Raw genomic sequence first — 12217 nt, 5'->3', positions numbered from 1 at the left:
GGACAACTGTCAAGTCAGCAGTCTTCCCCATGATTGTGTAGCCTACAGAACTAGACTGAGAGACCATTTAAAGGCCTTTGCAGGTGTTTTGAGTTAATTAGCTGATTAGAGTGTGGCACCAGGTGTCTTCAATATTGTACCTTGTCACAATATTCAAATTTTCTGAGATACTGAATTTGGGGTTTTCATTAGTTGTCAGTTATAATCATCAACATTAAAAGAAATAAACATTTGAAATATATCAGTCTGTGTGTAATGAATGAATGTAATATACAAGTTTCACTTTTTGAATGGAATTACTGAAATAAATCAACTTTTTCATGATATTCTAATTTTATGACCAGCACCTGTATATATGTATGTATATATATATATATATATATATATATATATATACTGTATATATATATATTGTTTCTACCCTCACTCTCCATTTTATCAGCTCCACTTTCCATATAGAAGCACCTTGTAGTTCTACAATTACTGACTGTAGTCCATCTGTTTCTCTGCATACTTTTTTAGCCTGCTTTCACACGGTTCTTCAATGGTCAGGACCACCACAGAGCAGGTATTATTTAGGTGGTGGATGATTCTCAGCACTGCAGTGACACTGACATGGTGTTGGTGTGTTAGTGTGTGTTGTGCTGGTATGAGTGGATCAGACACAGCAGCACTGCTGGAGTTTTTAAATACCATGTCCACTCACTGTCCACTCTATTAGACACTCCTACCTAGTTGGTCCACCTTGTAGATGTAAAGTCAGAGACGATCGCTTATCTATTGCTGCTGTTTGAGTTGGTCATCTTCTAGACCTTCATCAGTGGTCACAGGACGCTGCCCACAGGGTGCTGTTGGCTGGATATTTTTGGTTGGTGGACTATTCTCAGTCCAGCAGTGACAGTGAGGTGTTTAAAAACTCCATCAGCATTGCTGTGTCTTATTCACTCATACCAGCACAACACACACTAACACACCACCACCATGTCAGTGTCACTGCAGTGCTGAGAATAATCCACCACCAAAATAATACCTGCTCTGTAGTGGTCCTGAGGGGGTCCTGACCATTGAAGAACAGGGTGAAAGCAGCCTAAAAAGGTATGTAGAAACAGATGGACTACACTCAGTAATTGTAGAACTACAAAGTGCTTCTATATGGTAAGTGGAGCTGATAAAATGGACAGTGAGTGTGGAAAGAAGGAGGTGGGATGCTAATAGAATGTTCTTAATTGTTCACAGGTTGCCCCTGTAATATGTCTATGGTCCTCTTTGCATCTGTGGTGCGGGTGAGGGATGGCCTACCCCTCTCTGCTTCCACTGACTATGAGCAGGACAAAGGATTGCTGGAGACCAAGAAGCACCTCAAGGCCTTGTCTAAAAAGCTCAGCCAATTCCCTGACCGTTGCTCTCTTAAAACAGGCCACTACAATGTCAAGTAAGTGATAAACCAAATACACAGGAACAAAGCATGTTTTATTAGTAGTGTGGCTCTTCTCTTGTACAGTTTTGCAAAATAAAGTGTATGGATTTTGAAAGCTTATCATAATTTTTATCATGTCAGTTACAGCAGACCTGGTTAGGTGTCTAGAATTAAGTTTTGTGAGGCTGTAAATACATTAAAACAGGAACATCTGAACTTTAATAGCACAACACAACCAATATATCAAGTGGTTCCACTAAATTCAGCAGCCAGCTTCTTTAAATGCCACCAAAGATTTTCTCTAAGGGTTCAAGTCAGGCGACAATGACGGCCACTCCAGAATCTTTAAGGAGTTCCTCTGAAACTAAGCCTTGGTGGATTTTGAAGTATGCTTGGGCTCATTGTTCTTTTGGAAGGTCAAATGACCCTTTATCTTTCTCACAGAAGGTGTGATGGTTACTTGATACTTGATTGAATCCATCTTGCCGTCCACATGCTGCGATAACCATGGTGTTCTTTTCGGCATATGCTTCATTCTTCCTCCTCCAGACATCCATAATCCCGAAAAGTTCCAGTTTGTTTGTTTTTTTCCCATTTTTTTAGCGTGTCCAATTGTTACCCAATTGCATTATGCTTCCTCTCTACTGGTGCTGACCCCTGCCCCTGATTGAGGAGAGTGAACTGACACACGTCCCCTCCGACACGTGAGCAGTAGCTGACTGCATTTTTTCACCTGCACGAGCATCTTTCATTTCATATGCGAATCAGCCATGTGCACGGAGAGCCACACCCTGATCAGCATTATTCCTCTACTCTGTGCAAACGCCATCAATCAGCCAGCAGAGGTCGTAATTGCATCAGTTATGAGGTCTTTCTCCGGCTCCCTAACCCTGTATGAACAACAGCCAAACGTTGTTCATATAGCCGCCCAGCCCAGCCGGATGGCAGAGCTGATATTCGATACGATGTATTCGAAATCCCAGCTCTGGTGTGCTAGCGTGTTTTACCGCTGTGCCACCTGAGCGGCCCAGTTTTGTTTAATCGTTTTGCAGAACAGAATCCCATATTGGAGCTGACTGTTTTGTGTTTCGGGTAGGTAGAGGTGTACGTCTTGGAGTTCAGGCATGTAGACCTTCAGCATTTAGTACGCACCTTACAGTGCAAACTGAAACCTCAGTGCCACCTGCACCCAAATCTTGCTGCAGGTCTTTTGCAGTCACTCAAGGGTTTTTGACCACCTGCCTCCTCAGTAATCTGATGGCAGCTGGTGATGCTTCCTTGTTTAACTTTGAACTTGGGAACTTTGCTTTCAACTGTATCTCTAGGAACATCCAGTGCCTTTGCTATCTTTTTGTATTCTTTTCCTTGTATGTGCAAGGTAATTATCTCTTCTTAGAATTCTGTCTTGATTTAGCCATGTTTCTGACATCCAATCAAATCTCACAGTCAACAAACCTGTAACCAGTTCAGGTATTTGATGTTTTATCTCATGCACACCTGGTGCAACCAATCAGGGGCTTCATTAGTTGCATCAGGTGGGCTCTGGACAACATCTGATTTGCAAATGTGTGCTCTTATAAGGGATTCTCTTCAGTGGGTTGAATAATAAGACTGCAGTTGTCATTAAAAGTGACATTTTGTCTTGAATTTACACTGATCAGCCATAACATTAAAACCACCTCCTTGTTTCTACACTCACTGTCCATCTTATCAGCTCCACTTACCATATAGAAGCACTTTGTAGTTTTACAATTACTGACTGTAGTCCATCTGTTTCTCTACATACCTTTTTAGCCTGCTTTCACCCTGTTCCTCAATGGTCAGGACCACCACAGAGCAGGTATTATTTAGGTGGTGGATCATTCTCAGCAATGCAGTGACAATGACACATCAGCGCTGCTGGAGTTTTTAAACACCGTGTCCACTCACTGTCCACTCTTTTAGTTACTCAAAAAGTAAAGTCAGAGACGATCGCTCATCTATTGCTGCTGTTTGAGTTGGTCATCTTGTAGACCTTCATCAGTGGTCACAGGACACTGTTGGCTGGATATTTTTGGATGGTGGACCCAGCAATGACAGTGAGGTGTTTAAAAACTGCATAAGCGCTTCTGTGTCTTATCCGCTTATACCAGAGTCATCGTGTTAGCCAAGCATGCTATTCCCCAAAGGATCAAAACACACTCACTTTCCGTAGAAACGTCCATCAAACCATTGTCACCATACAATCACAGAAAAGTTTGTTACAGTTACAACACGCATACAAGTACGGTGGCTCATAAGAAACAAACCAGATATCATTTAACCAAACAATCTACAATTACTACCAATTTGATACGGCACCTAAAAAATAAACACACAGTCGAGTTTATTATTATGTGATGAGAAGAGGTACCGGCTATCCGCTAACACGGCAGAGATGCTGATTTTCCTCAAAAAGAACCTTCACTTCATTTTGAGTGTTCTAGTTTTACTACTACAATGCTGCACTAAGTTTGTTTAGTTTTATTTTGTAAAAATAAAAGAACATTAAGCAATAGCTTGGATGCAGGCAATTTTTTTTCCTACAGCAATGCAGAACTATTCAGTTGTTAAACATATACACTGGATTAATTTGAATAACTGTAATGTACTTAAAGTGTGCACTGTGTGAACAGTATTATCCAGTCCTTATCTAGATAATATCTAGAAAATACAAGTATCGGTTTGAGACTCGGTATCGGATCGGGATCAAAATTAATTATCGGGATCGGGAACAAAAAAACGTGATCGGGACATCCCTACTACAGTCAGTATGAGGACAAAAATCAATAATGTATCAGCAAATGTTTTATGAATTGTGGTCTGTTAAAGCCATCATCAACCCCCTACATTCGAATGTTAAGGTTGACTTCAATTATTATTAATTATTACTATTATTTTGTTCAAATTGAATGTACATTTTATTTTTTTAGCACTAATATAATGAGATTGGATTGATTGTGTGCCTCTGACTTCTACTGCAAGCTAAGAAGCAATTTCTTAGGCGAAAAAGGTGACTCAGTTACTTCAAGCAAGACCTTGCAGTGGAGCAAGGTGGAGTGGTGACACCTTGATTAAATCAGCAGCAGAATCAGCATACGCTGATAAATGGTTCTTACGAGCGCCTCTGGAGTAGCCTAGTACTTAAAGTGACTGTTATTCATCACCCTAAACTTCATAGGTGGGCATGAACTAGTTGCCGTCCTTCTCCACTCCTGTTGGCAGCATGACTCAGAGTAATTTTATTCTTTAAGGTAGATATTAGCATAGAGGGGCAGTGACAAAATCTGTTTCCATTTTTGTGAGCCTGACAAGCTTTGTAAGGTTTGACAGAAGGCTGACTGTGGCAGCTGAGAAATTGATGAATAGGAAGAGACAGTGTGGTTTTAGAAGAATAAATATGAGCTCATGTTCAGATTTAAGCACCTCTGGTTATATAAAAAAGCACAGTGGGGTATTTTCTTATACATGGATTTTGCCTGGTATGGTCAGTTATGTCCAGACCAATTCTGAGGGGGGTGGGGGTGAGTTTTGCTGTTTTTTTGGACAAGTACCATCCCGACTGTAATCAGTAAAAGGAACAAAGGGCGCAGGCCCTGTCCAGGGTATTCCTCCTTGCTAAAACCCCACCCACTACAACCCAGACCAAGATAAAGCATTTAATGAAAATGGTATAGAGGTGTGTCAGTGCCCACACCAAGGGCGACTTACAAATGAGTGAAGGTACCATTTACTCAGAGGCATGAATAACACTGATTATCTTTTCATCACGGCACCTGTTAGTAGGTGGGATATATTAGGCAGCAAGTGAACATTTTATCCTCAAAGTTGATGTGTTAGAAGCAGGAAAAATGGGCGAGCGTAAGGATTTGAGCGAGTTTGACAAGGGCCAAATTGTGATGGCTAGACGACTGGGTCAGAGCATCTCCAAAACTGCATCTCTTGTGCGTTGTTCCCGGTCTGCAATGGTCAGTATCTATCAAAAGTGATCCAAGGAAAAAACAGTGGTAAACTGGCGACAGGGTCATGGGCGGCCAAGGCTCATTGATGCACGTGGGGATCGAAGGCTGGCCCGTGTGGTCCGATCCAACAGACGAGCTACTGTAGCTCAAATTGCTGAAGAAGTTAGTGCTGGTTCTTATAGAAAGGCGTCAGAATACACAGTGCATCGCAGTTTGTTGCGTATGGGGCTTCATAGCCGCAGACCAGTCAGGGTGCCCATGCTGACCCCTATCCATCACCAAAAGCGCCAACAATGGGCACGTGAGCATCGGAACTGGACCACGGAGCGATGGAAGAAGGCGGCCTCTTTCAGCAGGATGATGCTTCCTGCCACAAAGTAAAAGTGGTTCAGGAATGGTTTGAGGAGCACAACAAGAAGTTTAAGGTGTTGACTTGGCCTCCAAATTCCCCAGATCTCAATCCAATCGAGCATCTGCGGGATGTGCTGGACAAACAAGTCCGATTCATGGAGGCCCCACCTTACAACTTACAGGAGTTAAAGGATCTGCTGCTAACATCGCGGTGCCAGATACCACAGCACACCTTCAGGGGTCTAGTGGACTCCAAGCCTTGACGGGTCAGGGCTATTTTGGCAGCAAAATGGGGGCCAACACAATATTAGGGAGGTGGTCATAATGTTATGCCTAATCTGTGTATTTGAATTTTAGAGAGACACATGCCCTCATTAAGGTGACGTCTTTTTCCAGGAAGTTCGTAGTTAATTCAGCAAGACAATGCCACGCCTTATTCTTTATGGTTTCTGAGATGCACAGTGCAAGTGCTTGACTTGCCTGCCTGCAGTCCAGATCTGTCACTTATTGAAAATGTATGGCACATCATTAAGAGGAGAATCAGGCAACAGCAACATGGACTGAGCAGCTGAAGTCTAGTATCAAGCAAGAATAGGCAAAGGTTTCACTTGCAAAACTGCAACAGTTAGTGTCATCAGTTCCCAAATTATTTAAAGAGTGTTTAGAGAGTGTTTTTTTTAAACATCCTTTTTATTGAGGTTGTACATTACAGGTGACAGAACATAAATAGACCAACAATGCAGAGAACAACGAAAATGTTGCATTGACATATTAATACAGGTTGCCACACAGCAAAAACCCACCCCCCTCCCTAATCCCCAATTGGACCAACCTCAGCAACCCCTTCTAAAAAATAAATAAATAAATAAATAAATAAATAAAATTAGTAATTATAGAATAAGGTTCAATTGCTTTTACATAAGTCTGCTACAACACTCTCACTGTAGTACTGTAAATAGTTCAAGGAATGTCTGGAATATCAAGGGAAGTGATGTTAGAGGAAAAACTCCAAAACATAGGAGAAACTACAGTGTATCACAAAAGTGAGTACACCCCTCACATTTCTGCAGATATTTCATTATATCTTTTCATGGGACAACACTATAGACATGAAACTTGGATATAACTTAGAGTAGTCAGTGTACAACTTGTATAGCAGTGTAGATTTACTGTCTTCTGAAAATAACTCAACACACAGCCATTAATGTCTAAATAGCTGGCAACATAAGTGAGTACACCCCACAGTGAACATGTCCAAATTGTGCCCAAATGTGTCGTTGTCCCTCCCTGGTGTCATGTGTCAAGGTCCCAGGTTTAAATGGGGAGCAGGGCTGTTAAATTTGGTGTTTTGGGTACAATTCTCTCATACTGGCCACTGGATATTCAACATGGCACCTCATGGCAAAGAACTCTCTGAGGATGTGAGAAATAGAATTGTTGCTCTCCACAAAGATGGCCTGGGCTATAAGAAGATTGCTAACACCCTGAAACTGAGCTACAGCATGGTGGCCAAGGTCATACAGCGGTTTTCCAGGACAGGTTCCACTCGGAACAGGCTTCGCCAGGGTCGACCAAAGAAGTTGAGTCCACGTGTTCGGCATCATATCCAGAGGTTGGCTTTAAAAAATAGACACATGAGTGCTGCCAGCATTGCTGCAGAGGTTGAAGATGTGGGAGGTCAGCCTGTCAGTGCTCAGACCATACGCCGCACACTGCATCAACTCGGTCTGCATGGTCGTCATCCCAGAAGGAAGCTGACGCACAAGAAAGCCCGCAAACAGTTTGCTGAAGACAAGCAGTCCAAGAACATGGATTACTGGAATGCCCTGTGGTCTGACGAGACCAAGATAAACTTGTTTGGCTCAGATGGTGTCCAGCATGTGTGGCGGCGCCCTGGTGAGAAGTACCAAGACAACTGTATCTTGCCTACAGTCAAGCATGGTGGTGGTAGCATCATGGTCTTGGGCTGCATGAGTGTTGCTGGCACTGGGGAGCTGCAGTTCATTGAGGGAAACATGAATTCCAACATGTACTGTGACATTCTGAAACAGAGCATGATCCCCTCCCTTCAAAAACTGGGCCTCATGGCAGTTTTCAAACAGGATAATGACCCCAAACACAACCTCCAAGATGACAACTGCCTTGCTGAGGAAGCTGAAGGTAAAGGTGATGGACTAAACCCAATTGAGCACCTGTGGCGCATCCTCAAGTGGAAGGTGGAGGAGTTCAAGGTGTCTAACATCCACCAGCTCCGTGATGTCATCATGGAGGAGTGGAAGAGGATTCCAGTAGCAACCTGTGCAGCTCTGGTGAATTCCATGCCCAGGAGGGTTAAGGCAGTGCTGGATAATAATGGTGGTCACACAAAATATTGACACTTTGGGCACAATTTGGACATGTTCACTGTGGGGTGTACTCACTTATGTTGCCAGCTATTTAGACATTAATGGCTGTGTGTTGAGTTATTTTCAGAAGACAGTAAATCTACACTGCTATACAAGTTGTACACTGACTACTCTAAGTTATATCCAAGTTTTATTTCTATAGTGTTGTCCCATGAAAAGATATAATAAAATATTTGCAGAAATGTGAGGGGTGTTCTCACTTTTGTGATACACTGTACCTGTGTTGGTCCTAATCGTGCCCTGAATTTTCTCTAGATTAGGGGTCACCAGCACTGTTCCTGCGGGCACCTGTTCGCCCACAGGGACCACGTGAGTCGCCTGCAGGCCATGTTCTAAAATAGCACTACTTACTATAGAGCTCCGTCTAAAAAATTTATTTGTGTTGCTGTTCTTTTTGAATCAATAACACTTGCATTGATGTAGATTTGCAAATGACAATAGTGAATATAACATTAAAAAAAAAAATCTGGGTGCGGAGTTTTATATCGTGCGCATAACGCTGAGACAAGCGAGTGCAGCTACGATGCAGAGCTAGATTCGGGTTTTACCCCGAAAAAATAATGAAAAAACACAAGAAAGGTGAAAGAAGGAGGAATGTGAAGAGACACTTCAGTATGTGGGACCGAGTTCATGATTTGTTGTAAAATGTTACAAATATAGTGATAAGTACAAACGGGACATGATTTGAAGATGTGACTGTTAATCTTCTTCTTCTTCTTTCGGCTTTTCCCTTTTTCAGGGTTCGCCACAGCGAGTCATCCTCATGATCGCTCATTGATTTGGCACAATTTTTACGCCGGATGCCCTTCCTGACACAACCCTCCCTAATTTATCCGGGCACTAGTGCATCTAGCGGCTAGGTATCTATAGGACAATTCAGTGTTTCCAATTAACCTGGTGGCATGTTTTTGGACTGTGGGAGGAAACCGGAGTACCCGGAGGAAACCCGCGCGGACACGGGGAGAACATGCAAACTCCGCACAGAAAGGACCCGGACCCAGGACCTTCTTGTTGTGAGGCGACAGTGCTACCCACTAAGCCACCGTGCCGCCCGAAGATGTGACTGTTAATGATTTCCTAAAAAATGCTAAAGAAGTGATCATTTGTTAAAAAAAAACTAAAAAACAAATAAATAATGGTGTGATTTTGATCAAAATGCTCATTCCTACAAAACTGTCAAGAAAGATAATTACAAAAATATCAGAGATGTGATAACTCTGACTTTCAAATATTGAAACAGATTTACATTAATAGAGATACCTGTAAATAATGTTACATGTTGAAATATATCTGTGTCCTACCATGGTAAATCGTTGTTAATAATTTTTTTGAGGAATCGTTAACATTAACATATGATCAGACAGTCTGTTCATATACACTGTGTGCACAATTATTAGGCAAGTGAGTATTTTGACCATATCATCATTTATATGCATATTTTCCAACTCCAAGCTATATAAACTTGAATGCTTATTAGATTTAAGCATATTAGATGTGTATTTGTGTAATGAGGGAGGGTGTGGCCTAAGGAGATCAACATCCTATATCAAGGTGTGCATAATTATTAGGCAGCTTCTTTTCCTTAGGCAAAATGGGCCTAAAAAAAGGTTTAACTGACTCTGAAAAGTCAAAAATTTTAAAAATTCTTTCAGAGGGATGCAGCACTCTTGAAATTGCTAAAATATTGGGGCGTGATCACAGAACCATCAAGCGTTTTGTTGCAAATAGTCAACAGGGTTGCAAGAAACGTGTTGATAAAAGAAGACGCAAGTTAACCGCCAAAGATTTGAGAAGAATCAAACGTGAAGATACCAGGAACCCATTATCTTCCAGTGGTGTCATTTTCCAGAACTGCAGCCTACCTGGAGTGCCCAGAAGTACAAGGTGTTCAGTGCTCAGAGACATGGCCAAGGTAAGGAAGGCTGAAACCCGACCACTACTGAACAAGACACATAAGTTAAAACGTCAAGACTGGGCCAAGAAATATCTGAAGACAGATTTTTCAAAGGTTTTATGGACTGATGAGATGAGAGTGACTCTTGACGGACCAGATGGATGGGCCCATGGCTGGATCAGTAAAGGGCACAGAGCTCCTCTTCGACTCAGACGCCAACAAGGTGGAGGTGGGGTACTGCTATGGGCTGGTATTAATAAAGACGAGCTTGTTGGACCTTTTCGTGTTGAAAATGGACTCAAAATCAACTCCTAAACTTACTGCCAGTTTTTAGAAGACACTTTCTTCAAGCAGTGGTACAGGAAAAGGTCTGCATCTTTCAAGAAGACCATGATTTTTATGCAGGACAATGCTCCATCACATGCATCAAAGTACTCCACTGCGTGGCTAGCCAGTAAAGGCCTAAAAGATAAAAGAATAATGACATGACCCCCTTCCTCACCTGACCTAAACCCTATTGAGAACTTGTGGGCCCTTCTTAAACGGGAGATTTACAGTGAAGGAAAACAATACACGTCTCTAAACAGTGTCTGGGAGGCTGTGGTTGCTGCTGCACAAAAAGTTGATCGTCAACAGAGCAATTAACTGACAGACTCCATGAATGGAAGGCTTATGGCTGTCATTGAAAGGAAGGGTGGCTATATTGGTCACTGATTTTCATTTTGAAATGTCAGAAATGTTTATTTGTAAATTTTGAGTTGTTTGTTTATTATTCTTACTTTAACAGATAAACATAAACAAGTGAGATGGGAACATTTTAGTTTTTCATTTAGTTGCATAATAATTCTGCACACTAATAGTTGCCCAATAATTATGCACACATAGATTTTCTCCTAAGAAAGCCAAAACCTCACTTTTACTTTCTTAAATATTTTGGTTTGAAGTTTATTAACATTTTGGATTTACCGAGAGCACTGTAGTTGTTCAATAATAAAATTAATCCTCAAAAATACAACTTGCCTAATAATTGTGCACACAGTGTATATGAATATTTATAATAATAATAATATTTATAATAATAATAATATCATTAAAGGTGAACCGTGCAATTTTATGTTATTCAGGAAGTTTGTATCAAACAAGTAGTCCTTCGTATTATTCAGTACCCTTGAAGTAGCTCTCGGTCTCGAAAAGGTTGGTGACCCCTGCTCTAGATAAAGAAATTGTGCAACGTCCCTTAACCAATTGTTATATGTGGGGGGGTTTAGACACCTCGCTAAGAGTGTAGAAAAAGCTACAACATTGGATTGAGTCCTGACTTTTTTAAGGCACATGGAGCTTAGCGTGGCTCTCTGTACTAGATACCTGTTAACGCCGGCGGATGATAAGAATCAGCTGCAGATTGGACTTGTGTCGGAGGGGATTGTGTGGTGATCCGGCTCTTCTTGATCAGATCGGGGGTTGTGCAAGCAGCAGCGGATTCACAATTGGGAATTGGAAATGACTAGATTGAATAAAATTCAGAAAAAAATGAGTGAGTTGACAAGTTTATTTGGGATTTTAACGTCATGTTTTACACTTTCATTACATTATTGGTTGATTGATTGATGGATTGAGTACTTTATTAATCCCCGAAGGGAAATTGTGGTGTTGCAGCAGCAATAACAATTATGACAAAGAACATCACACAATGACATTACAATGAGGTAAATAAAGAATAAAAAAAAGAATTAGGACAAATGTAAATACAAGTAAGATATAAAATCTAAAAATATATATACATAAAGAAAATAAAATATAATAATATAAAAAATAAGAATATAAAAACATCTAACAGGACAAGAACAAAATAAACTAAAAAAGGGGGGGAGCCTAAAGGTGCAGTTACAGACTAAAAAAACTAAAAAAAAAAATGAATGACAGGAACGGTAGTTACTCATTACACAAGGTTATATCAAACACAGTCATGGACAATTTAGTATCTCCGATTCACCTCACTTGCACGTCTTTGGACTGTGGGAGGAAACCGGAGCACCCGGAGGAAACCCACGCAGACACTGGGAGAACATGCAAACTCCACACTGAAAGCACCCGGACCGCCCCACCTGGGGATGGAACCCAGGACCTTCTTGCTGTGAGGCAACAGTGCTACCCGCTTAGCCACCGTGCC

General features: G+C 41.4%; 1 protein-coding gene across 1 annotated transcript in view; it reads left to right on the top strand.

Annotated features, from left to right (window-relative positions):
• The window catches only part of sec22a (SEC22 homolog A, vesicle trafficking protein), a 29107-nt gene that overhangs the window by 2232 nt on the left and 14658 nt on the right, over positions 1-12217 (top strand). Inside the window, exon 2 of the mRNA XM_063006054.1 lies at positions 1237-1432. Coding sequence (XP_062862124.1) covers positions 1251-1432 — 182 coding nt within the window. The 5' untranslated portion in view covers positions 1237-1250. The remainder of the gene's footprint in view (positions 1-1236; positions 1433-12217) is intronic.

Source organism: Trichomycterus rosablanca, chromosome 12 (genome assembly GCF_030014385.1).
Source record: "Trichomycterus rosablanca isolate fTriRos1 chromosome 12, fTriRos1.hap1, whole genome shotgun sequence".
Taxonomy (NCBI): domain Eukaryota; kingdom Metazoa; phylum Chordata; class Actinopteri; order Siluriformes; family Trichomycteridae; genus Trichomycterus; species Trichomycterus rosablanca.
This window is presented reverse-complemented; position numbering and strand designations above follow the sequence as displayed.